The 24,033-nt window shown below is 38.3% G+C and overlaps 2 protein-coding genes and 2 long non-coding RNA genes across 7 annotated transcripts; 2 read left to right on the top strand and 2 right to left on the bottom strand.

Annotated features, from left to right (window-relative positions):
• Nucleotides 1-1,002: 1,002 nt before the first annotated feature.
• LOC114820063 (uncharacterized) lies at nt 1,003-4,556 on the top strand. The gene is made up of 2 exons (XR_003767379.2): nt 1,003-1,327; nt 4,158-4,556. It is a non-coding gene; the product is annotated as an uncharacterized lncRNA (long non-coding RNA).
• Nucleotides 4,557-11,092: 6,536 nt separating this feature from the next.
• LOC108174909 (uncharacterized) lies at nt 11,093-14,202 on the bottom strand. The gene is made up of 8 exons (XR_003767381.2): nt 14,061-14,202; nt 13,700-13,777; nt 12,981-13,044; nt 12,201-12,267; nt 11,697-11,785; nt 11,530-11,589; nt 11,331-11,389; nt 11,093-11,222 (listed from the first exon to the last, which is right to left on the bottom strand). It is a non-coding gene; the product is annotated as an uncharacterized lncRNA (long non-coding RNA).
• A 102-nt stretch (nt 14,203-14,304) lies between these two features.
• LOC103450973 (protein transport protein SEC23 G-like) lies at nt 14,305-18,227 on the top strand. The gene is made up of 2 exons (XM_008390383.4): nt 14,305-15,713; nt 16,433-18,227. Exons 1-2 carry the CDS (start codon nt 15,021-15,023, stop codon nt 18,089-18,091), a joined length of 2,352 nt encoding a protein of 783 aa, XP_008388605.2. The 5' UTR covers nt 14,305-15,020; the 3' UTR covers nt 18,092-18,227.
• On the bottom strand, nt 18,156-21,602 carry LOC103451346 (sugar transporter ERD6-like 5). 4 transcript variants are annotated; one of them, XM_029090071.2, is made up of 17 exons: nt 21,323-21,602; nt 21,063-21,125; nt 20,738-20,827; nt 20,585-20,644; nt 20,309-20,374; nt 20,164-20,229; nt 19,996-20,071; nt 19,838-19,902; nt 19,677-19,769; nt 19,507-19,584; nt 19,318-19,402; nt 19,125-19,231; nt 18,989-19,048; nt 18,850-18,903; nt 18,705-18,764; nt 18,510-18,624; nt 18,156-18,435 (listed from the first exon to the last, which is right to left on the bottom strand). In XM_029090071.2, exons 1-17 carry the CDS (start codon nt 21,476-21,478, stop codon nt 18,281-18,283), a joined length of 1,449 nt encoding a protein of 482 aa, XP_028945904.1. In that variant the 5' UTR covers nt 21,479-21,602; the 3' UTR covers nt 18,156-18,280. The 4 variants fall into 4 exon arrangements, 2 of the variants coding, with proteins under 2 accessions (XP_028945904.1, XP_008388982.2); XM_008390760.4 differs by having other exon boundaries at nt 18,156-18,428; nt 21,323-21,601; XR_011573957.1 differs by having other exon boundaries at nt 18,258-18,428; nt 18,843-18,903.
• Between the last annotated feature and the right edge of the window lie 2,431 nt (nt 21,603-24,033).

Genomic DNA, 24,033 nt, shown 5'->3' on the forward strand with positions numbered 1-24,033 from the left:
GTATGCGATCTCAAAGCATATACAAATAAGTTTGATGGTTGGATCGTTAAAACTAGTTTCGTACAATGTGTTTCCCATCAAAACGATAGATTCACTAACACTTAGAGTTTATTTATACTTTCATTAAGTAAAACATAAGATTTTGTGGTATCCACTTGTGTAAATATTTTAAATTGACGATCGAATTAGTTTATTGTATTCATATAGGATCAAGGAGTGTAGCTGTAAAAAAAATCATCAAAATCGGAGTTAAAATAACTGTTAAATTGTGATTTTTTGTTTATAGTCGTCGAAAAGGTTTGTCCCGTTACTTGATATCTGAATGTTTATTTTTTGCGATTTTTGGCGTATGCGATCTCGAAGCATATAAAAATAAGTTTGACGGTTGGATTGTTGAAACTAGTTTCGTACAATGCGTTCCCATCAAAATGATAGATTCACTAACACTTATAGTTTATTTATACTTTCATTAAGTAAAACATAAGATTTTGTGATATCCACTTGTGTAAATATTTTAAATTGAGGATCGAATTAGTTCATTGTATTCATATAGGATCCAGGAGTGTAGCTGTTAAAAATCATCAAAATCAGAGTTAAAACTACCGTTAAATCGTGCTTTTTTCATTTATAACCGTCAAAAAGTTTTGTTTGGTTACTTGATTCCTACATGTTTTTTTTCTGTGAGTTTTGACGTATGCTATCTCGAAGCATATACAAATAAGTTTGACGGTTGGATCTTTGAAACTAGTTTCGTACAATGCGTTTTCCATCAAGTTCAATGGTATATATATTTACTAAGTAGATTTTAATTTATTTATTTTATACTTATAACACTTAAGAAATTGAATGATATATGTGTAACAAAAATTATTGTGGGTTTTTGTTAGAAAAATATATTATTGTGGGGTTTATGTAAAAAAAAAAATTGAATTTGAAAGGAGGAAAGTTACATTTTCAGTAATTTTTATAATAATTAAAAAAAAAAAAACCTTGCACGACGCCTTAATGTGATCGTCGTACAAAACTACTTTGCACGACGTTAAATTGTATACCTACATCGCGCCAGTTGTGATAATTTTGGCTATGCAATAGTGAAAAATAGGCATTTTTTTTGCAATTTTCCAAGTTTGGACCCAACTCTTTCTTTCCCGTAGACCTCTCTCTTATCCGTGAAACCCAAATCTTGAACCCATACCTCTCTTTCCTCTTCACGATCTCGAATCCAACCACCACCACTACTCTATCGGTTGTCTCTCTCCCTCTCGTTCTAAGCGGCGGGCCGCCACACGAATCTCGAAGCCGACGTGAATCAAGTCCTAAAATCAAGGTAAGGGTTTCTGATTTTCGTTGGGTTTTTATTATTTAGGGTTTAGGCTAAAATCAAGGTTGATTTCTGAGTACTTTGTCGAAATCTCCAAATAAAATTGGATGTTGGTTCTGGTTTAGGGTCAAATTGCTTTTTTTCGTGATGTGATTCAAGTTGATTGTCTGAAGTTTTTGCAATTTTGTTGATCTGTATGTGTGTTTTGTGTATGAACATGGAGGTGTTCTTGCTGGACTAGTGAGGAAGGAAGGTTTAGGTGATTGAGGAAATTGGATATTGATTAAAGTGAATCTTGTCTGCATGTTATTTGCTTAAATCGTATATTTTTTTTGTTTGAGGAAATTGAATATTTGGATGTGAATTGAGCATTGGATAGTGATCTGATATTGGTAGGGACGATAAGAGTAATGAAGTCCAACATGTGTTTCTGTACATTTGGTTTTCCTGTGTCTTTACTTCATGGCGCAAGAATATATTCACTTTTATCGTTTCAAAACCCTAGCTAATATGATTATAATTCCGGACCCATTTACCCTCTTGGCATTTTTTCAAATATGGTAAGAGTGATTGGCTGGCTGTAGAATATTAGGTTGTATGTTGAATAATTTGTTCATGGTTTATGTCGTTGTCTATTGGCAATTCATGTTAGGAAAAAGAAAAACACAGAGGTCTGTCATTTCACTATCTCTTCCAAGAGTACATAAGTTTATTCTATCATCAATTCCATGAGCGTGAGATGAAGGATTTAGCTTGCAAATAGCAACTTTAACTTGTTTTTCCTGAAAGGGTAAATGATGAAATTTAACAAAAGCTATTACTTCATAATGCTGCAATTATTTCTTTGTAATGGCTCATGGATACGCAAAAGTAACTTTAATTTCCTCATGTCAGTTTTATTTTATTATTATTTTTATATATATGTTATTTCTTTTTCAAGTATTGTATTGAAAGGGTTTACCTTTCCTACTTAACACTCTCCAATTATAATGCGGAACGGGAAGATTCATTCCTACTTATATGTCAATCACAATTGTTGTATTTTTTCACGGCAGTTTGATTAGATGCTAACAATTTAATCTCACCATAGACCAGAAGGAAAATACTTTGCTTTCATCCCCAAAGGTCCACTGCTGCATGTTACTGCAGGCAGTGTGTACTTTTTGTTTTTCCCAAAATTCCAAAGCAAACAGGGCCTGGTTTATTTGTTCAGTTTTCTTTTCTTTTTTCTTCTAGTTTCAAATGCAAGAAAGGATCAGTTTTCTTTGCCGTGTTGGTTTCTGTTTGTTTTTTTGCAAGTCATATGCTGATGCTTGAATTTTGATGAGAAAACCAGTAATCGGATGTGGATTTTGATTAAAGTGAATCTTGTCTGCCGGTTATTTGCTTAAATCGTATATTTTTTTTGTTTGATGAAATTGGATATTTGGATGTGAATTGAGCATTGGATGGTGATCTGATATTGGTAGGGATGATAAGAGTAATGAAGTCCAACATGTGTTTCTGTACATTTGGTTTTCCTGTGTCTTTACTTCATGGCGCAAGAATATATTCACTTTTATCGTTTCAAAACCCTAGCTAATGTGATTATAATTCCGGACCCATTTTCCCTCTTGGCATTTTTTCAAATATGGTAAGAGTGATTGGAGATGTAAATGCTTGCAGATGGAAGGATAGGATGGTAAGAGTGATTGGCCGGCTGTAGAATATTAGGTTGTACGTTGAATAATTTGTTCATGGTTTATGTCGTGTCTGTTGGCAATTCATGTTAGCAAAAAGAAAAACACAAAGGTCTGTCATTTCACTATCTCTTCCAAGAGTACGTAAGCTTATTCTATCATCAATTCTGTGAGCGTGAGATGAAGGATTTAGCTTGCAAATAGCATGATCAAATTTAGCAAAAGTTATTACTTCATAATGCTGCTATTATTTCTTTGTAATGGCTCATGGATATGCAAAAGTAACTTTAATTTCCTCATGTCTGTTTGCAAAGGATTATGGATTTGGTAATTTGTTTTCTTTAGTCGTTTTGATTAGTAATTGTTGTGATTAAACACACTAAGCCTGGGAGATCAAATTATACGCAGTAAAAAAAACAGTCCATCGTGCTGCCTTCGATTAGTAATTGTTGTGATCAAGCACACTAAGCCTGGGGGATCAAATTATAGAAAGTTGGGTTGGGGGTTTGACAGATTAGGATAGGTCTCTTGGTTTAGGTTTGACTCTTTTTAATCAATCGTAGTGCTGCCTTGGATTCATTACACTTTTTAATCTTCGGTTAATGTTTGTTCAGTTTTCTTTGCTTTTTTCTTCTAGTTTCAAATGCAATTAAGGTCAGTTTTCTTTGCCGTGTTGGTTTCCGTTTGTTCTCTTTCAGCATCTTTCCATCCTTCATATGCACGAAAAAGAGCCATATGATCACTGTAATCTTTTGCAGAGAATCTAGATTTTGCTGTCCCTGCTAACTGTATGAAACAAGGTGCGAGAGAGAAAGATAGAGCACACAGTATGGGGTCATTTAGGTACAATGTGAAAGGGAGAGTAACAGACCAGCAAACTAGCATATTCAAATGGGAGTTCATTGATTGCAATAGACTAATAATATTTGCGATAAATAGCTCCGTAAACTAGACCTTATTTGCCCTTTTTTTTACAGTGTTACAGAGCGGATTGGCCAAACTAAGAATTACATTTTCATTTGTTTTCAACATGGACTGAATTAGAATATTACATTCCTTTACCAGTTAATTCAACCATCTTTTTTTTAAGCATCTATGTGTGCATTTATTTACGAATTTTGGTTAAAATTTAACATGCATCACACTACTTTGATCAGAAGTTGGGTCGTCGTCATGGCAAGGTTGTTCGGTGAATGTGGAAGGCGGGGGTTCGTGAGACGGGTGCCTCCTCTTCCAGATCGTCCACAAGAGAGGTCAATGCCATGAAGGAGGAAGTGACAACCCTAAAAGGTCAACTTGCGGCCCAGGACGAGCACATTAGGGCTCAGGACGAGAGAATGAGTATGATTGTACAAGCCTTAGCGATGTTCGGCCTCCAAATCCCGATGCCAGCACCTGATCTTGCTCCACCTTCGACTTCCCAGCCACTTCGTCCAGCCGATACCCAGTAGCATGATGTATTAAACCTAGAAGACTTGTAGTTTTTTCTTTTTTGTTCAGACATCTTGTATGTACATTTTCATATATTTTATAATTAAATACTTTTTCTTGGTTTATTAATTATTGTTTATAATTTAATTACAATATCTATTAAAAATTAAATAAAAAATTCTTTGCAAAAAAAAAAGGGTTTGAGCGACAAAGAAGTGACCTAGTGACCTACGTCACGCAAAGTACTTTTGCGCGATGCTAGTCACTTCTTCGTCGCGCAAACCCTGCTTTCACTGCCTTGGCGCGATGGTGGGTGCGTGATGAAGGTTCGTTGGGTTAATTTTTGCGCGACGTTTTTTTACTTTGTGCGACGAAGGACCTACGTCACGCAAAGTCTTTTTTGTACTAGTGTCCAATATCAACTTCTTATGACCACTAACTATTTTGTCATACAAGCATATAAGTTCTACGTAATACTTCTAACAAGATTCCATGTTTGCATTTTTAAACTATAATCATACATTTCATTTGTATCATTTAGAAGTTCTATACATGTATATCACAATAAGGTGACATTTGCACATAAATCGAGATACACGTCAACTAGAAAAGACATGCCATCGTGATGAGCCAATTAAGCTCCATGAAACCTCAACAACATTCTAAAATAAACGAAAAGCTAGAATAACTCGGGGCTAGTTGACTAAAAAGTCAACTGTCGATCATAGGTAAACGGTAGGGTCCACAATCTTAGTAGTCAAATCTAGAAGATCCACCCACCAGATTTCTAATCCATAAGTTCCTAAGGTTTTCAAATATTACGTACAATAACATACTATAGTTTAGTGACGATCCAACGATCGGATTGTCATTCACTAAAATGATCAAGTGGCAGACCTTAATGAAGTTAGGTTTAAACGAAAAAATTTCACTAATTGGGTGTCAAGTATGGAACCGAGGTATCAAATTTAGAAAGACAAAGTGGGTCATTAGGCCACGCGTCGCCGCACGCAACAGCCAACGACCTTGATTCACCAGAAAATTCTCCTAACTCCAAATTTTCTCAAATTATACCAAAATTAAGATCATGAGATGAGGAGTAAATTTTATACCTATGACAAAACCCAATTTGACCGAGAAGTGGCCTGAAATCATTCTAGACCGTCGAAAGCCCAAAAATGGGTAAACTTCGATTCGTTTTCTCTAGTGCTTCGCTGACCCCAAACTGGTTTGGGACATGTTCCTGAGCTCAAAAGAAGTCTTTGGATGGTGGTGGTCGAAGGGAACTCTTGTAGGATCGACGGGTTGCCGATAGGGACTCTCGAAACTGACAAGTTCATTCGTCGCAAAACGAGAACCAAAACTCGTCAAACTTGGGTGGGAATATAAGGTATAAGGTTGGTGAGTCATGTGGTGGTGATGGGTGGTTTCATCTCACCAGAAAACTGACGAAAATGGCATCAGAAATTTCACCATGAACTGGGTCGAAGTCGGGTTTCAAGCAAGGAAATGGGTCGATAGGTAAACCGGGTTAGCTGGGTTCTGATGAGTAGATTTTATATTATATATTTAACCATATTATTAGTATATTTTGGCTATTATTTTGGAAGAAATTTGATACTTTGAATTGTATTTTCAATATAGGACTTTCGAAATCCTCTGCGCTTAGCTTGATCATGTCAAAATATCGGAGTTTTCCACCAAGCGATTATTTTTTGGCAATAGAATGAAGGAGCAATGCGTGGTGTTGGAAAGTGACGTTTCTGGGCTTGAATAGCGTTTTTGGAACTCAAGATGACCTCTGATGGGTTCGTGGCCTTCTGGATATGTGTTCAGAACATTCTTATCTTTAAAACAAGCTATTATGGGCCGGATTTGAAGGATATTTGAGGCTAAAATGTGGCTGTACAGTTTCCTTACAGATTATCCTAACTTAATTAGGATTTTATTTTCCAAGATATTTTATTATCATTTGGTTTCCTAGTTGGAACGAAAGACTTTCAATTAGGGTTTATGCGATAACTGTAGGTTATTTAAGGCTTGGCCGGCCTTAGCTTTTCTATCTTCTCTTTTATGCGACTTTGGAGATAGGAAATTGGCTAGGGTTCTTGAAGAATTTCAGACTTTTACTTTAATGTGTTTTCATTCTTTTTCTTCATAATAATATTTTCTAGGATTTTAATTATGAATATGTGTAACTAATTCGTTTTGCTAGGGCAAAGCCTTGAACCTTAGCATGAATATGTAATTTTTTTTTTAATTGCTTATGATTGATTGCATGCAACTATCTAATTATCTTAATGCTTGATCAGCATTATAGGATCTTTAGAAAAGTAATTGATGCAATTTTGGTCGGAAGGTTCCCTGAAATTGATGTTGGCTTCTTGTGGTTAATAATTGTAATTTCACTTAAGATGAGCACCACGTCTTAAGGGTTGCATGGTTTTTCAAAGGGTTTTTACAAAACATAATGAGTCTCTCATGCCTATATTTGATCCGAATGTCCAGACGAATTGCATATTAGGTATACGTTCTATGTTGGAGGTTCCAAGTAGAATATATATTAGGAAAACCTAACCTTGAAAGTGACATGTGTATATCATAAGTAATTGGTAAAAATACATAGGATTGCTAGGTGATGACAGAACCCTAGTGCTTTTATAAATTGGTATTTTAAAACTATTTTCTTTTATCGGATTAATTTTGGACGAATTTACTATTTGTTTTTACTTAAAATCTCTTTTCTCAATTTTTAGTTTAAGTAGTTAATTAGGAATTGTTTTTACATAAATTATCCAAATAATCCTTGTGGAGAACAACCTTACATGAGCATCTATACTACAACATCCTTATACACTTGCAAGTATTTTGTGTGATTTTAACCTTCTTTTCGTAGGTGAGAAAAATCCTATCAGTCTCCCTTTCCATGATTGGCTGCTACTCTCTCTCTCTTGGCTTGTTGGTCCCTGCTCTCCCTCTCATTTTTCTATTTGAGCATCTGCCCCCTCTCCTCCTTCCTCATTGGTCCCCCCTGCCACCTTAAGGGAAACTCTCCCTCTCTCCAAAAACCATATATTTTACCATTTAAGTAGAAGTATAACGTCTGTAACTTTTCCATTCGCTTCGATTCGCAAACGGCTTGTGCTTACGCGCTCATGGGATTGAGCTCTATTCGAAAACATTAATTTTAACCTCGAACTTATGGATTTTAAATGATTGTTTTTGAAATTTCAAACTTTGCAACTAAGTAATTAAAATTTTAAAATTAATTAAATTAAATTAAATTAGTGAAAAAATATATATATAATCCTGCGAATACGAAATACGTAAATTACAATAGTGAAATCCAGGAACGGGATTTCACAAGGTGGGAAAATGAGATGGGAGGGAAAAAGGGAGGGTGTAGCGTGTTGTGAGGAGAGAAGGAAGAGATGGGGGTTGCTGTAAGAGGGAAATGGGAGAGGAGATGAGAGGGAAAGAGGGAGGGTGTAGCAGGCTGCAAAGAGGGAAGGAGGAGAGGGAGGTTGCCATTGACACCTAAGCTAAAGGCTAAGGCCGGCGGCAAAAGAGCTTTTGGGTTTGTGTTTCAGCACATAGAGAGTTTTTTTTTTTTTCTACGCGTTTTCTCAGTTCAAAGTTAAAAGTGTCTGCACGGAGAATTTTTTTAAGTGTGACCCGAATAAGGGCTGGTATACCACATGTCATTATATAAGTTGGGGGAAGTTTAATTTTCAAATGTCTTTCCACTTGTATAATGACATTTAGTGTATCATCCCGTGTTTCGAACACTTTGAAAATCTCTATTCTACGGGTTAAAAAAGCAGAAATGAGTTTTAAAGTAGTATTTTCAAAAGAACACTTATTATACACGTTGAAATTTTTATTAAACAGTGCTTCTTGACATGCACTTCAAATGACCCGGAATCATTTGTAAGTTTTCTGCCACACCCGAATTAGATGACAAAATTAGCATTATTGGTTCTTCAGACTTCATTATTTGTACTTTTAGTTGCATAATTTTCGGATCTTGTAAGTCTTTAGTGGACAATTTTGTAGTGCAAAAATAGGAGCCACACACAGCAACCAGAGTGCTGACCACAACCAAAGTGCTGGCTGATGACCAACTTTTACTTCCGTATTCATTTCTGGCACGGTCGTTGCTATTACTGCCACCACCGCGATAGGGCTTAGACTTAATGTTTTTGACGTGCAGAGGAATTGAGTTCTATTTTATGTTTTCTCCAACCATTTCTTAATTCTCCTTTTAATTCAACAGTCACACCACTATGTACCATTACTCGTTACAACATGAGTGGATTGATAATACCATGTCACAATGTGAGTTACACTAAAAACTTCTCCGTGTCAAAAAAACCGTGAAAAAAGGAAATTTGGGAGTCAATTTTCTTCGAACATTGAGCAGAATTGCCACGATACCACAAAAAGTGATTATATGTTACACGAAAGTGGCAATAAGCATCCTATTTCTAGTGTAAAACCGGGCTTTGGGCTCAGATAAGGGCCTCTTGTGTGCTAGCATGTCTTCATAGTTCATCTAATTAGACAAGATGAGTAATTGACGCTCGTATAGTTCTTCTAGCGCTTGCCCCTTGGTCTCCATCACTAGTTTTGCAATGAATACAACAGTTAAACCACAAATGGTCGTGAAGACGACTTTTTCGTGTTGAATGATACATTATAAGCCTGAATGCAGGACCAGTATTAACTAAAACTAACTTAACTATTGGTATGGAGAGCATTTTAGATGCACGTGACTTGTTCGTTGCTAAAGATGTGACCAATATTTCCAAGAGAAGAAAAAATACTTGTATGTGGATTGTTTGGATTTACCAGCATGCTAATAAACACCAAAACGGGAGCAAGCTCCTTCCACCGGTCAAGGTCCTGCCGTATAAAAAAGATGTACGTCAAAATATGAATTTGCAAATGAAGCAAGCAACAACACAAGCTGAGAAGTGTGGGAACAAGTTTTGGTAGAGACCTGAAAGAAAAAATGCCAAACCCACTAGAAAGGCACCAGAGCACATCCCAGTAAAACCACAAATGTTTGATGGCTTTACTGTGAACTTACTGATATCATAAAATAAACGTTCTTTCGCCATTCTCAATTTCTTACCACCAGAAGTGGCCGTCTTCCGGATTTATCTGCTAATAGCATACTCAATAAAACACCAGGTATATGTAAAACACGAAAGAAATATCTACTCATTGGAGATACGCATCAAACGAAACTATCTAATCGCTTGTGGAGTGATAGTTTTCAGACTCATGTACCCCAATAATTGCCAATGATATAGTCCCAATGCTACTTGAGAAACCTGTGTTGAAAGTTGTCCCACATCAGTGAGGGATAAGGTTTGTTATGTGCTTATATGATCTTGGGCTACTCTCCATATTGCCAATTGGTTTTATGGTGGAACCTCAATTTCATCATGGTATCAGAGTCAGGTTGTCCACGTGTGAAGCCCAACGGCCATACGTGCTCCACATCACCCAGTTGTTGTCCACGTGTAGGCTTGAAAATTCGTCATACGTGCGGTGGCATGTTGAGAGTTGTCCCACATCAGTGAGGGACAAGGTTTGCTATGTGCTTATATGATCTTGGACTAGTCCCCATATTGCCATTGATTTTATGGTGAAACCTCAATGTCATCAATCTGCCAGAAAATGGATACGAAATCATATTTTCTGCTATACAGCAAAATAAAAGCTTTCGATCCAGCATCAAATGCTGTATAGCAGAAAATATGATTTCCATAAAATGTTGCTGCACTGGACCCCCCAAATTGTTGTAGTACCTGTAAGTTTATGAGTATGAATTATGGAAGGAATCAGTTCTTGTGTTTAAGATTGATATGGAAAAGTCTTGGTCAAAAGCCTTAACTTATTTGGTTTCCTTGTGGAATAAGTTTTGTGAGATTCTGAATAATCCTTGTGGGATTAGAACTCGGTAATAGAACATGTTTGGGATTGATATGTTGTATCAATTGTGATGTTTGAATCCTAAGTCTATTCTGATAGGGAATGACAATAGGAGTGCTATAAAAGCTTATGCCACTGCTCTTGCAATATACGGTTATATAGAGTTCCAAGTCCTATTGTCTGGAAGAACCATTGAGATTTGTAAAAGAGGAGAAGGCAGTAAGCTGTGAAGTCGCAATGGCTTCTTCATCTGGTTCCAATTCTGCAGGTAAGTTCTCGAGCTTTTCTCATGTTTTTGTTCATCTATTGGTTAAGTGGAGTTGTGATTTAATTGGTTGTATCCATGTTCTTTAGATTGATGAACTGTTAGAGTTTATTCTTACAGTACCATCAATCCAGCTCCAACCTAATCCAGTTAAAATATCCGTAGAAAGGTAAGACACCTCATGAAAAGAAAAGGTAATGCAGTAAATGACTTGTTCAATCGTATTACCTTTGAAAAAGCTTACAATCAGTGAGTGAGCGTATCTTCGCTGAAACAAGTCCAGCATTCTTTCTGACTGCTGCTGAAAGATCATAGTATAATCCCGCCACGATATAATATTATGTCTTATTCTTTTTAAAAGCTAAAGAACATAATTTATCTCCAAAATAATTCCTCAAGTTCAGGATACCAAACAAATAACCTTTAAACGATAATATGAAGTTCGAATTTGGAAAGTTACCATGATATCAGCTGCTTCTTGAGATATATAAGAATTTTTCCTCTAAGACGTTGCAGAGCAGCGTAAAGGTCCTTTTATTTATCAATTTTAGCCTGCAAACTAGTGTACCGTAATTGATTCTACCTGTTAATGGGAGAGAACTTGATCATTTTATATATGTTTTATATGGATATGTTAGAAACTGATTTAAATTTGAAGAAGAACGAGACGGAGTTTGCATTAACCACGTACATACTTAACCCAATGCCAAATCCCAAAAACAGTCGTCCAAAATCCAGCCACCAAGCATTCTACCATCAAGCATTGAACTCAACTACTGATTGAAACCCAATAAGGGAAGAAAACAAAAGGCAGGCAGGAAAAAAGAGAGAAATAGAAAACAATACGTTGCATTCATCATATGTATATGGAGACAGGAAAGAGAAGAAACCTGTGCAAATGCTATACGCAGCCACCCTGCAGTACTGAATGTTTCGGACAGCCACATTGTCTGTTTCAAGATATCAACATGAAAAGAACGAAAAAAAAAATATAGTTAATATAAGTTTGAGCATCTGCACTAGGCCTAGGGACAATGGAAAATGCGAAAACTTGCACCTCTTAAGACCAATGAGATCCGCTGTTCTTACATTTACCAATTCACCAATCACTCCGCCGATTGTTAATATTGAACCAAAAACTGAGTACTGCACAAGGAGAAGAAAGTTTACCAAATGCAGAGGACTGAAAACCGAAGAGACTATAGCCTACTTGATACATATACAAAGGTGGCGAACATCTAAGTGCAATTTGCAATAATCAAGGTCAATCGGTTCACTCTTATCATCTACAAATGGAGTTGTAGTATATCTCAAGGTCTTAATGACACGTCCTGACCCTGATATTCCCCGAATACCAGAATAGACACGTGCTGGCCGACACCCGAGGGTGACGAAAGCCATTAATTGATACAAAAGCTAGGAATAAAAAATAAATACGGGTTATGAATTTAAAAAAAAAACAATGAATTAACAATTTAGGAACGTGTTCAGAGTATACAACTAAACCTAGTCACTAACAAGAATTAAGATAAGATTGAATGAACAAAGGAGTGGGTCCTACCCCGAGAGGACTCGGAGATGCCGCTGTGAAAGTACCTTGATGCCGGGATTGTATGCCTTGGACCAATCTTGTATATATACATAGTACAAAAACAGTTATGAACATACTAACCCCCACAGTTTATATAATGAAAACTACTAGCATAATAAGTGATAGCTTTTCTGAAAACTCTAGCATGCCATAAAACAATTCATATATCTATCTGCAAATCAATCTCAGAAAATCATATCAGAAATCGTATCAGGAAGCATAACACAAATTGTGCTGCTAGTGAGTGCACTGAATAATAATACTCCCGGCCCAATGCCTGCACCTCAGTCTCTGTGCCCGTAGCCAGAGATATCTCCCTCCCGGCCCAATGCCTGTCTCCGTGTCCCTCAGCCTTTCGCTAGGGATTATTTCTCCCGGCCTCAATGCCAACACCAGATCCTCGCCCCAGGCGGCATAGTGTTCACTAGGTACGCACAAAACATAATTCATCTCTAAAATACAACTTCGTAGCATAAATTCATCAATCCTCTATACTACGAAGAGGTGTTCGAAAGTCATTTGAAACACATTCTTAGCATCCTATCGTCATCGATCAGATAGTCTACCAGAATGAAGGTTCTATAGAAAATACAATATAATGAAAATAGTTCAAAATATATAGAATCAATTATAATTAAATCATCATGCTTCCTGTAAAGTATTTCTCAAATCAATAATTCTGCAAGGCATGCTATTAAATTATGCAATTCTATCAATAAAACATGTAATTTTCGAAGGTGGTCCACTCACAGATACTCCGAAGCAGCAGAATTGTGCGGAAAAAGATTAAGGAAGTCTCCACTAACAACTTCACCTAAGCACGAAAATGTACAATTTAATAAACTACCCAAAAGATAGAATTTTAGGAAATGGAAATGGGTTTTTGGGTTTGGGTAGGTTAGGAACAAGATGTGGTTTGGGCTTGAGCCCAAACCCATGCTTACACACACTGCACACACATACACAGCCCAAAAGTTTTACAAACAAGGCCGGGCTTTAAGCCCAACCCGTGTACACACACACTCCTGCACATGCATAGTATGCACATGCACACACACAAAACCACACACACTCACGGCCCACACATACACACCAGCACACTCACAAGCACTGCACACTTCACATACACACACACACACTCACTGTACATGGCCTGCATAATATACCTATCCCTGCAATATCAACCCGACTCTCTCACGGTACACACACACTGAGCACAGCAACTCATACATACATGTGCACACATTCACAGTACATACATATATATACACTCACAAACACGCATGTACATACATCCATACAACCCACACACATACGGACGTACACACACACACTTACACGGGCCTGCACTACATCACACACACACAGGGCATACTGCTGCATGCATGGCATGCAGACACATACACACGCTACACTCAACAACACACATACACACACACTGTCAAAAAGAACAACAGGTAAATAATTACCTGGGTTCGAAATCAAAGGGGTCCGTGCACCCACAGCAACAAACTCGCCGGAGTTCGTCCTTCTTCTCTTGCCGAAAACTGGAAAATAAAGATTGAGGTGCATGCAGGGGTTAGGACTTGAATAAGGGATTCAAACCTCCTCCCAGTTATCACAAAGACAAATAGGAAGAGATCAGATGCACTAAGATACCCACCAACTCAGAACTCGACGGCATTTTGCCGGAGTTCGTCGTCGGAATCGATTTCGATATACCAGTTTCGACAGAGGGTAAAACCCTCGAGTTTTTCACATGAAATCTTCATCAAAGATCAAAAATAGCAAGAATAACCCAGAAATTTGAAAGAAGAACACGAGTCTCACCTGGGTTCGAGTTTTTGAGCTTTGAAGTTCACGGCTTCAATGGCAGAACAACCTACCACACACCGATGTCACATGCAATGCTATGGTTGGGTTCCTTAAGCTTTAGGGATTAAGATTTCATAATTTGTTGGTTTGATTTGTCTACAATTTGAATAGGGAAAATGGTGAGAGCTCGCGGAGCTCTAGAGAGAGAGAGAGAAGAACAGAAAAAAAAAAAGGAGAGGTTCTGAGATTGGGAGTGTTTCGGGAAGAGAGGGAAGAAGGGAGAGATCTGAGAGCTGCCACATGGCAGTTTAAGAGAAACAACATTTCTAGATCAAAGGTTAGGATTAAAAGAGAATAAGGGACTAAAGTGATAGAAAACAAATATGTTCTAGGGGAAAAATAGAAATAGAATGGAAATATGGGGGTGGGGTTTAACACTTAAAATCGTATCTATTTACATTTTTCATGTGACTATTTCATCTTCGGTTAAATTGATGATATAGAATTTGTTCATAGGTTCTGCGAATAAACCATTTTTGCAACAAATTAACTAATTCTGCTTGTTGTTCAAGAATATAAAACAGCGATTAAGGAAAAACCGAAATTTTATGATATCACTTTTAATGTGTGTGATGCGAGTGTCACTTCCGATTACATAATTAGGTCCTATAATGCTCCAACATCACTTTAACATATCAAAAGATTATACAAACGTAGAAGAAAATTGCTATGATTTAACAAATATTATGGTGCTTTGAGAGAAAATTGATACACCGTGACAAACACGTGACACTTTGTACTCCACGAACATGTACCCCTTTCGGTATCACGTGACAAGCACGTGACATTTTGAAAATAAGAAGCGAAAAACTACGCTCTCTCTAGATCTGCGCCCGTCTCTTCACACGCACGGCGAATCCAAGCCGATGAAACAGAAAGATTCAAACTTTACCGAACCCTGATCGAATCTCCGCCATGGATTTCGTGGAACTGGAGGCGATCGAGGGCCTCCGATGGTCCTGGAATTCATGGCCGCCGTCAAAATCCGAGTGCGCCGCCCTCGTTATCCCTCTCAGCGTCATGTGCACGCCGTTGATGCAACAAGCCGAGCTGCCGATACTCCCCTACGACCCCGTCACTTGCCTCCGATGCCGCGCCGTTTTGAACCCCTACGCCCGCGTCGAGTACCCTTCTCGCATCTGGTTCTGCTCCTTCTGCCACCACAAGAACTCCTTCCCTCACTCTTACTCCAACATCGGCGAGACCAACCTCCCCGCCGAGCTTTTTCCGACTTACAGCGCCGTCGAGTACGCCAAAACCGCCCATGGAATTCCCAATTCTGGCTCAAATTCCCAGAATTGGGCAAATGGGTTGTCGTCATCGTCGTCCCTGTCGTCTATGGTGTCGTCGGCGGCAGCGTCATCGGTGTCGAATGGGGATTCGAGAGGGGTGAAGCCGGCGTTTGTGTTCGTTGTGGATGCTTGCACGCCTGGGGACGAGCTTGGGGCACTTAAAAATGAGCTCTTGCTTGTTGTGGAGAAGCTTCCGGAGACTGCTTTGGTGGGTCTGATCACGTTTGATTCGATGGTTCGTGTTCATGATCTCGGGTTTTCGGAGTGCTCGAGAGCCGTGGTGCTTCACGGCGAACGGGAGCTGTCGTCGCTTCAGGTAGATGGTTTCTTCTTTGCTTTCCATAATTTTTGGTGTGTTCAAGTGAAATATGTTGCATTCTTCGTGTTTTTTTACTTATTAGTAGCTATTTTGGATATCAGGGAGTTTCTTTAGGTAGTTTAGGAGAAATTTAACCATTTGAAGTTTAAAATTTTGTGTGTTGAAGTATGTCTTACGTTTTACGTGTTTATAATTATTGGCTATTCTTGGTAATGAAGTAGATACGTGTTACATAAATCTACGATCTTTGAGTTTAAATTTGCCATTATTTTGGTGTGTTGAAGTAGGAATGTGTCTCATTTTTCGTGTTTTTACTTATTAGCAAATTGTTGGTTATTAACGAGTTTCTGTAGGAAGTTTAGAAGACATTCAATTTGGAGTTTAAATTTTGAAGCAGTCCATTTGAATTTGATGGTCTGAACTCTGAAGTAGTAGTTTTATCACTTCATCCATTTTGATATTTGTGGAAATCTCAGTGCTTTTTGGGTCTTCTAGAAACTAGAATGCTCTCCCCCTTTAAGTATTAGTCTCCTAGTTTGCTCAGAGGTTGAAAGCAATCAAGTATTAGTCTCCTACTTATGCGCTTCATATTCCATAGAGAATGTTCTGTGCCTAATTTGAATTACTGAGTTTTCTCATTGAATGCATTTTAAGTTTTAACTCATCCTGTATGTAACTGGAATTTAATGCATTACATTTATATTTTGAACTCTTAGACCCAACAATTTCTAGGCATTAGGCGACCAATGCATCAGCAACTCGGAAAGATATCAGTTAATCAAAAGCAGGGCTTTTTGCTACCTGTTTCTGAATGTGAGTTCAACATCACAACTGCAATTGAAGAGATCCGTTGTTCAGTTCAAGTCAAGCCTGGTCATCGTCCGCAAAGGTGTACAGGAGCAGCAATATCAGCTGCACTTGGACTTCTGGAAGGATGTTCAGGGAGCACGGGTTCCAGGATCATGGTCTTCACATCTGGACCAGCAACTTTGGGCCCAGGAATAATCGTTGATTCCAATCTTAGCAAGTCCATCAGAAATCACCGAGACCTCATCAATGGTCATGCCCCTTACTATAGTAGATCTTGCAGCTTTTATAGGCAAGTGTCGCAGAGGTTAACTGATGCATCTATTGTTCTCGATTTGTTTGCTTGTTCTCTTGATCAATCTGGAGTTGCAGAGCTGAAGGTCCCTGTTGAGAAGTCAGGTGGTTTCATGATGCTAGGTGAGTCATTTGCGTCAAATCAATTCAGAAAATGTTTAAGCCACATTTTTACTCGTGATAAAGAAGGATATTTGAAGATGTATTTTGATGCAACCATTGAGATAGTAACCACTAGAGATATTAAAATCTCTGGAGCCCTAGGTCCTTGTGTATCTCTTCGGGAAGTCAACGATTTAGTGAGTAGCAGTGAGATTGGGGAGGGCGGTACCTATATGTGGAAGTTGGGTACAATCACTAATAAAACATGCATTGCTTTTTTCTTCCAAGTGAGTGACGAGCAGAAAGTTCAACCTGGGTCGGCATTCTTGATACAGTTCATAATACGATACCGTCATGGGAACATGGGGATCCGGAAAAGGGTAACAACTGCAGCAAGAAGATGGGTTGGGGGCCGTTCACCAGAAATTGCTGCTGGGTTTGATCAAGAAGCAGCAGCTTCAGTGATAGCCAGGCTTGCTATTCACCGAGCTGAGACTTGTTTCGCTCGAGATGTTATCAGATGGTTGGATGACACATTGATCCGCTTTGCTTCCAAGTTTGGAGACTACGCGGAGGAAGATCCAACTTCTTTCCGCCTGTCATCCAACTTCTCCCTTTTCCCTCAGTTCATGTATTACTTGAGGAGGTCTCAGTTTATTGATGTCTTCAACAGTAGTCCAGATGAGACTGCTTTCTTCCGGCTAATGCTGAATCGTGAGGGGGTGGTGGGTTCCCTTATCATGATCCAGCCCACGCTTTTCCAATACTCCTTTGATGGTCCACCTGTTCCAGTCCTCCTAGATGTTCGCTCCATCTCTCCAGATGTTATCTTGCTCTTTGACTCATACTTTCACGTGGTTATTCATTACGGGTCCAAAGTTTCTCAGTGGAGGAAGCTTGGGTATGACAAGGACCCAAACCATGAGAATTTGAGGAAGCTGTTGGAAGCCCCTTTAATTGATGCAGAGCAGTTGATGGCTGACCGAGTTCCTGCACCAAAGTTTATTAAATGTGACCAGCATGGCAGCCAAGCGAGGTTTCTTCTTGCAAAGTTGAATCCATCTGTTACCCAGAATTCAACACACACTGACGGTTCAGATATTATTTTCACCGATGATCTGAGCTTGCAGGTATTTTTAGATCACTTGCAGGTCCTTGCAGTGCAAGGCTGATGAAGAGGAGCACTTTATATAGATTTTCGATTTTCTCGTCATACAAAGGTATTTTTGTGTATAGTTTTGAAGAGAAAAAGGTGTCTAGTTGTATTAACCCACTGTGCTTTTGATAACATGTCATTTTATTTTCTAAGTATCTGTTATCATTACATGATCGACAGTATCGACAAAATGGCAAATTGATGCTCAAATGACTTGAAATTCAACAGATATTAAACAAAATGGGCGATTGATGCTTGTATTTCTTCTAGGGTTCTCCCCTTGGTCTCCGGCACTAGCTTTGCTATGAACAAAACAGTTAAACCGGCTATGGCCGCGTAGAAGAAAAACGTTCCTGAAATCTTTCGAACAGTTATTAGTATGCAGAAAGACCGAAAGGGCACAGAAGAGAGGAGGGAGTGGATTTTATACCCACCTGCCGAGCTCCACTCCATCATAAAATTGAATGTGTAAGTTGTTATCCAAGAACAAGACCAGTACACCAAACTCAACAGGCTTCCGGCCGAACCCTTAATGTTTACCGGGAAAATCTGAAAAGAAACGTATCGAATCTTCGTTATAAAACTCGATTTCCCGTCAAGTTTCGGATAATCAGTTGGTAGAGCTGTACCTCTGACATAATAACCCACGGTAATCCTGACATTCCGATCAAGTATGTCGCACCATAACCCTGAATGCAACATCAATTAGTTCAAATATTCCCATTTCTCGAATGACTTACAAGAAGACGGAAGATGTGATCGGTTACATTGTACCAGCATGCCGATGAGCACGAGAACTGGAGTTCCTTTCTTCCACAGGTCGAGGTCCTGCCATGACGAAAAAATGTACTTCAAAGCACGATCAAACATGTACGAAGCAAACAGCAAATCAAAGTTTCGTTTGGGGAGAAACCTGAAAATAGAATGCCAAGCCCACAAGAAACAAACTCAAGCACATTCCGGCAGCAGAAACCTGCAAACATTACGCAACTTCGTTATGGACTTACTGGTATTCAACATCGAAAAGTTAGATTCTTTGCCTTTCTCACCATTAGAAGTGGTCGTCGTCCAGATTTGTCCGTCAAGAAAACACACAATGCAACAGAAGGTATCCCGCTAATAGCCAATGCAATAGTCCCGACACTACTTGAAAAATCTGCCCGAAAATGGACATGAGAGCATATTTTTCGTTATGTTGCCCTTCAACTGTATGAAGTAAAATAAAAATATCGTTTGATTTACCGGCATCCACAAATATAGAGCTTCCATAAAAAGCTGTCGCGTTAGCCCCCGAAAATTGTTGTAGAAACATCAGCCCGACACCAATCTGAGACGAATCAAATGTGTGTGCAAATGTCGGACACATCAGAAAAAGGGGAGGTGAAACAGTTGATGAATTCTGTAATTATATTTTCTTTGAGAAATTCATACGATGAGCGAGTCAGCATATCTCTTATGGAACAAGTCTAGCATACTTTCTGAGTGCTGCTGAAACATTACTGTATAATCCTGCCACGATAAAAGAGAACACGATCTCATTTCTTGTTTGTATGCCGAAAGAAATATCTTTAACCTTAAATTGTTGAAACTTGGAAAATTACCATGATATCAGCTGCTTCTTGAGATACAGAAGCCTCCGTTCCTCTAAGACGCTGCAGAGTGGCTTCAAGGTCTTTTTGTTTACCAATTTTGGCCTGCGGAGCTAAGTGTTTTAGTTACTTGAGCGCTTGATTTATTTAAACTTTACCAGACACGCACTCACCAGCCACCTTGGAGACTCTGGGATGAAAAATAAACCTATAATTTGTAGTAGAGTTGGAATTGCACCTGATAATGTAAAATCTCAGTGTTAAGTATTCCAGTAAATTTGTATGCCTAGATAAACTTAACATAAGGTTTAAGACTAGCGGGATAAGTTACCGATTACTGCAATGGTGCGCCAGGGTAGGGCGTTTCCAATGAAATAGAATAGCGAAAAACCGCAGCTAATGAACAACTGTGTAATTCATGAAATTTAGGCTAGTAATTAATGAAGAGGTAATTAGAGATTATCTCATATTCACAGTGATTTTGTTATTGACATCATACCTGATTAGCTGAAGTAAATGTTCCTCTGAGATCCTTAGGTGTTATTTCTGATATGTAGACAGGTACCTGTTCATGTATAAGTTAGAAATCATTTCAAAAGATTTCAGGAAAAAATATCTATACTTCGTAGGAAATTCGCACATACCACGTACATAATTATCCCCACGCCAAATCCCACTGACAGTCGTCCAGTATCCAGCCACCAAGCATTCTAACATCAAGTATTTAATTCAAGTACTGATAGACTCGGAAAAAAGGAGAAAACAAAACTTAAGTGACATTCTACTTTAAACTAATTTAAACTGCGGGGAGGGGTCTGAAATTCGGGTGCAGCACATTCGCTTTGGCCAATGTGGCTACGATCACATCTGCTAAATTTTAGTATCTAATCATACATATGGAGATGGGAGAGAGAAGAAACCTTGGCAAATGCAATAGTGAGCCACCCTGCAGAACTGAATATTGCAGAGACTCCCATTGTCTGTTTCATAAAATGAGCAGGGAAATTAAGAACAAGAAGTGTTTAGTTCATGAGATAATTTAAATATAAAGGGTAGTTAATACAAAAACTTACACCCTTACGACCGATCATATCCGCCATTTTTCCATTTAGTAATCCGCCAATCATTCCTCCTACTGTCAGTATTGAACCGAAAACTGAGTACTGCGTAATGAGAAGAAAGTTTGTCAAAATGCAAACAGAGAACTTCCCAAAGAATCTGAAACTTTTCTTCGGCATCCAAAATTTACGAAACCAAATCCATGTCTGTAAATTCCATAATGGGAAGACTTAATTGATGAACTTCATATTTAATACCCGAATCCCACGTGGGGAGACTAAAGAATTGCGTAATAGTTTAAATGATTTGGGGTATCTCAACCCACACTATTGTACTTACGGCAGCAAGAGTAAGGTCCAAGTCTTCAACGATCCCAGATTCAGCAGCTGATGAATATCCTGTCTGCAGCAGATCATTGTGATTAATGTTTATCAAGATTAAAACCGGAAGATGATTTTTGCACGTCCCTCTTATCCTCTTGTACTCCTCCCCTTTTTCAAGCACTTTGACTGAATTAATATGTCAAAGGAGAATCAAGGCACGGAAACAAGAGGAGTGCAGAAGGAGAAGATGGGATTGTAAATCACAATATTACTTACGGCACAGCCAGCAGAGAGAGATCCACAGAGGGCCACCAAAGTGCTTAGAACAACAACAATGGTGACTGATGGGGACCCACCGGGCATTGTTTCACTCCCATCAACTGCATCCCCATTTACATTACTGGACACGTCTCTTAGTAGTCCTTCTTCCATGGTTTCTCTATGATCCAAACAAATCTTATCTTCTTGTTAAGAAGGTGAAAAAATACACGGGGAAAAAGAAAACGGTTTGCAGAAGAATGAGAAATGCAGGTACTCATAAAAATGAGAAATGCAGGTATTCATAAAAACAACCATAATTTATTATTAATTCTTCATTATTCATTGGTTATGATTAACGAGTTTTTTATTCTGTAAAGATGTCTCTCAAATATTTTATTCCCAACCTTGCCTTTGGTTCAAACTTCACCTATTTGTTTCATGAATCATGTGTATGTATAGGTAGTTGAACTTGAATTTGTTCGTCCTACTCTATACATGTTTAATATATATCTAGTTCAGTTGGTGGAGTTTGGTTGGTAGGACGATTGAAGTTAAATAGCATTTTATCTGCCTGATTTGTGTTAAAATTCTAATGAGAAACTGATATTTTGGTGTGTAATCTATGGTAAAAGTGGAGAATGTTTTAGCCATTTAGGGAATTGCGGAGCAAAACGGTGCTGCTACTGCAGTGATGATTTCAATCGTTGACTTCAATAGGATTCCTCTATTTCTGTAATACAAGCTTAACTATGTCAAAGCTACCTACTCACTAACAGCTGTTTTCTTCAATCTAAGCTTTTCAACACATGCTAATTTTACCCTTACACGTATCTATAAGACAAAACTTCACCTAACTCTATTTAACATTTAAATTGAAAAGCTAGCCGTTGCTTTTTTTTTTTGGCCTTCCTGCTGACTAAGGCAAGATCAACGGCAGATATGCATTTAGTTCCAACACCTGGTTTTCTACCACTGAAGGCTTCAAATGGTGTCGTCTTGTGAAGAGCCCTTGTAGGGCTTCTGTTGATCAAATAGACAACAGTATTGACTGCTTCACCCCAGAAAATATATGGCATTTTCTTCTCATATAGAGCATGGATTTGGCCATCTCGACTATGGTTCTATTTTTCCAGTCTGCCACTATATTCTGTTGTGGAGTGTAAGAAACTGTAAGTTTTCTTTCTAGGACAATATTCTCACATAAATTCTTGAGTTCAAGCGAGGTATATTCATCACCTCTATCACTCCTTAGTTTCTTGACTCGAATCCACTCTGCAACACTACCATGGACTTGGAACTTCTTGACGATACTAAAGACTTCAGACTTGTATCTCATAAGTCAACCCAGCATATCCTGTGCAGTCATCAATAAAACAAGAGGAAATACCTGTTTTCACTCATAGTTGCAGTCTGCATTGGACCACACACATCTATGTGTTTGAGTTCAAGAGGTTCTGATGCTCTCCAAGACCTTCCACTCTTAAATGCTTCTCTGTGATGCTTGCCAATTTTACACCCTTCACATACTTTCTCTGAGTTCTTCAATTTTGGCAAGCCACTGACCATGCTTAATTTTTGTAGGTCATTTAAACTTTAGTAGTTCAGCTACCCATATCTTTAATGCCAAAGTTTGGTGTAGTCTGTAACTTCAGTTTTCAAAGCTATAGAATTGTGATACTACATCAGTAGTGGAAAGCTTCGATTTTCAGTCATCCCGACCCTTGTGACTGAGTTCTGGAGACTTCTATCATCAAACACTTCAACCATGTTGTCCCCAAACAACAGAAAATAATGATGATCATTTCACCAACAAATGGGGGTAAGGCTAGCCGACATTCACCTCTCCCAGACCCTACGTAAAGTGGGAGCCTTGTGCACTAGGTACGACCTTTTATTTCACCAACACTTAGTTGGTTTTCATCAAGGCCAAGTACCAACATATCACCTCCTTAATGAACTTTTTGCCTCTTCTTGTTTTAATCACAATTGTTACCTTGCCAATTGCTTTCACTAGCTGCCTATTTCCCATTTTTATTCTGTCATTGAAGTTTCTATCAGTGTTGATAAGCATAGATTCGTGAACTGTTATATGGTTACTGCAGCCACTATTTATGTACCATATATCATTTATTCTTTTCAACAGTAGTGACATTGCAAGCATATAAGACAAATAAGTAGCCAACTGATTTCTTCTTGGATTGCAAGCATTTGCCAGGTGACCAAATCCATTACATTTGAAACACTTGCGTTTCCCCTTAAACCAACATATACATAGTGCAATTTATTAAAAATTTTGCACTTGGTCTTGGTAGCATCATTTCCATTGTTTTGCTTTACTTGTTAAGTAGGCTTATTACCCCACTTTTTATCCCTTCCCTTCCAAGCTTTCTTGTATTTGGACTCACTACCTTGCCCACTAGAGTTTCCTTCCTTTGTATTAATACTCAAACCAGCAAAAGCCCTTTTCTGTCACACCCTTCTTTGTATTAATACGTGGAGAAAAAAAAAATCGTTTGCAGAAGAATGAGAAATGCAGGTATTCATAAAAACAGCTATATTTTTATTTTTAATTCTTCATTATTCACTGGTTATGATTGACGAATTTTTTATTCCTTAAAGATCTCTCTCAAAGATTTTATTACGAACCATGCCTTTGGTTCAAACTTCACCTATCCGTTTCATGTGAATCATGTGTATGTACAGTGACGTTGATAGTTAGGTAGCTG

The sequence above is a fragment of the Malus domestica genome, chromosome 12 (assembly GCF_042453785.1).
Source record: "Malus domestica chromosome 12, GDT2T_hap1".
In the NCBI taxonomy this organism is placed as follows: domain Eukaryota; kingdom Viridiplantae; phylum Streptophyta; class Magnoliopsida; order Rosales; family Rosaceae; genus Malus; species Malus domestica.

Excerpts from the sequence above, each read along its gene's own strand:
- LOC103451346 (XM_029090071.2), bottom strand. The coding sequence starts at position 21,478 with ATGGAAGAAGGACTACTAAGAGACGTGTCCAGTAATGTAAATGGGGAT. Across the intron at positions 20,375-20,584 it reads TCACTATTGCATTTGCCAAG|AATGCTTGGTGGCTGGATAC; the intron begins GTTTCTTCTCTC and ends ACTTGATGTTAG. Across the intron at positions 18,765-18,849 it reads TCGTGCTCATCGGCATGCTG|GGTTATGGTGCGACATACTT; the intron begins GTACAATGTAAC and ends TGTTGCATTCAG.
- LOC103450973 (XM_008390383.4), top strand. The coding sequence starts at position 15,021 with ATGGATTTCGTGGAACTGGAGGCGATCGAGGGCCTCCGATGGTCCTGG. Across the intron at positions 15,714-16,432 it reads GGGAGCTGTCGTCGCTTCAG|ACCCAACAATTTCTAGGCAT; the intron begins GTAGATGGTTTC and ends TTGAACTCTTAG.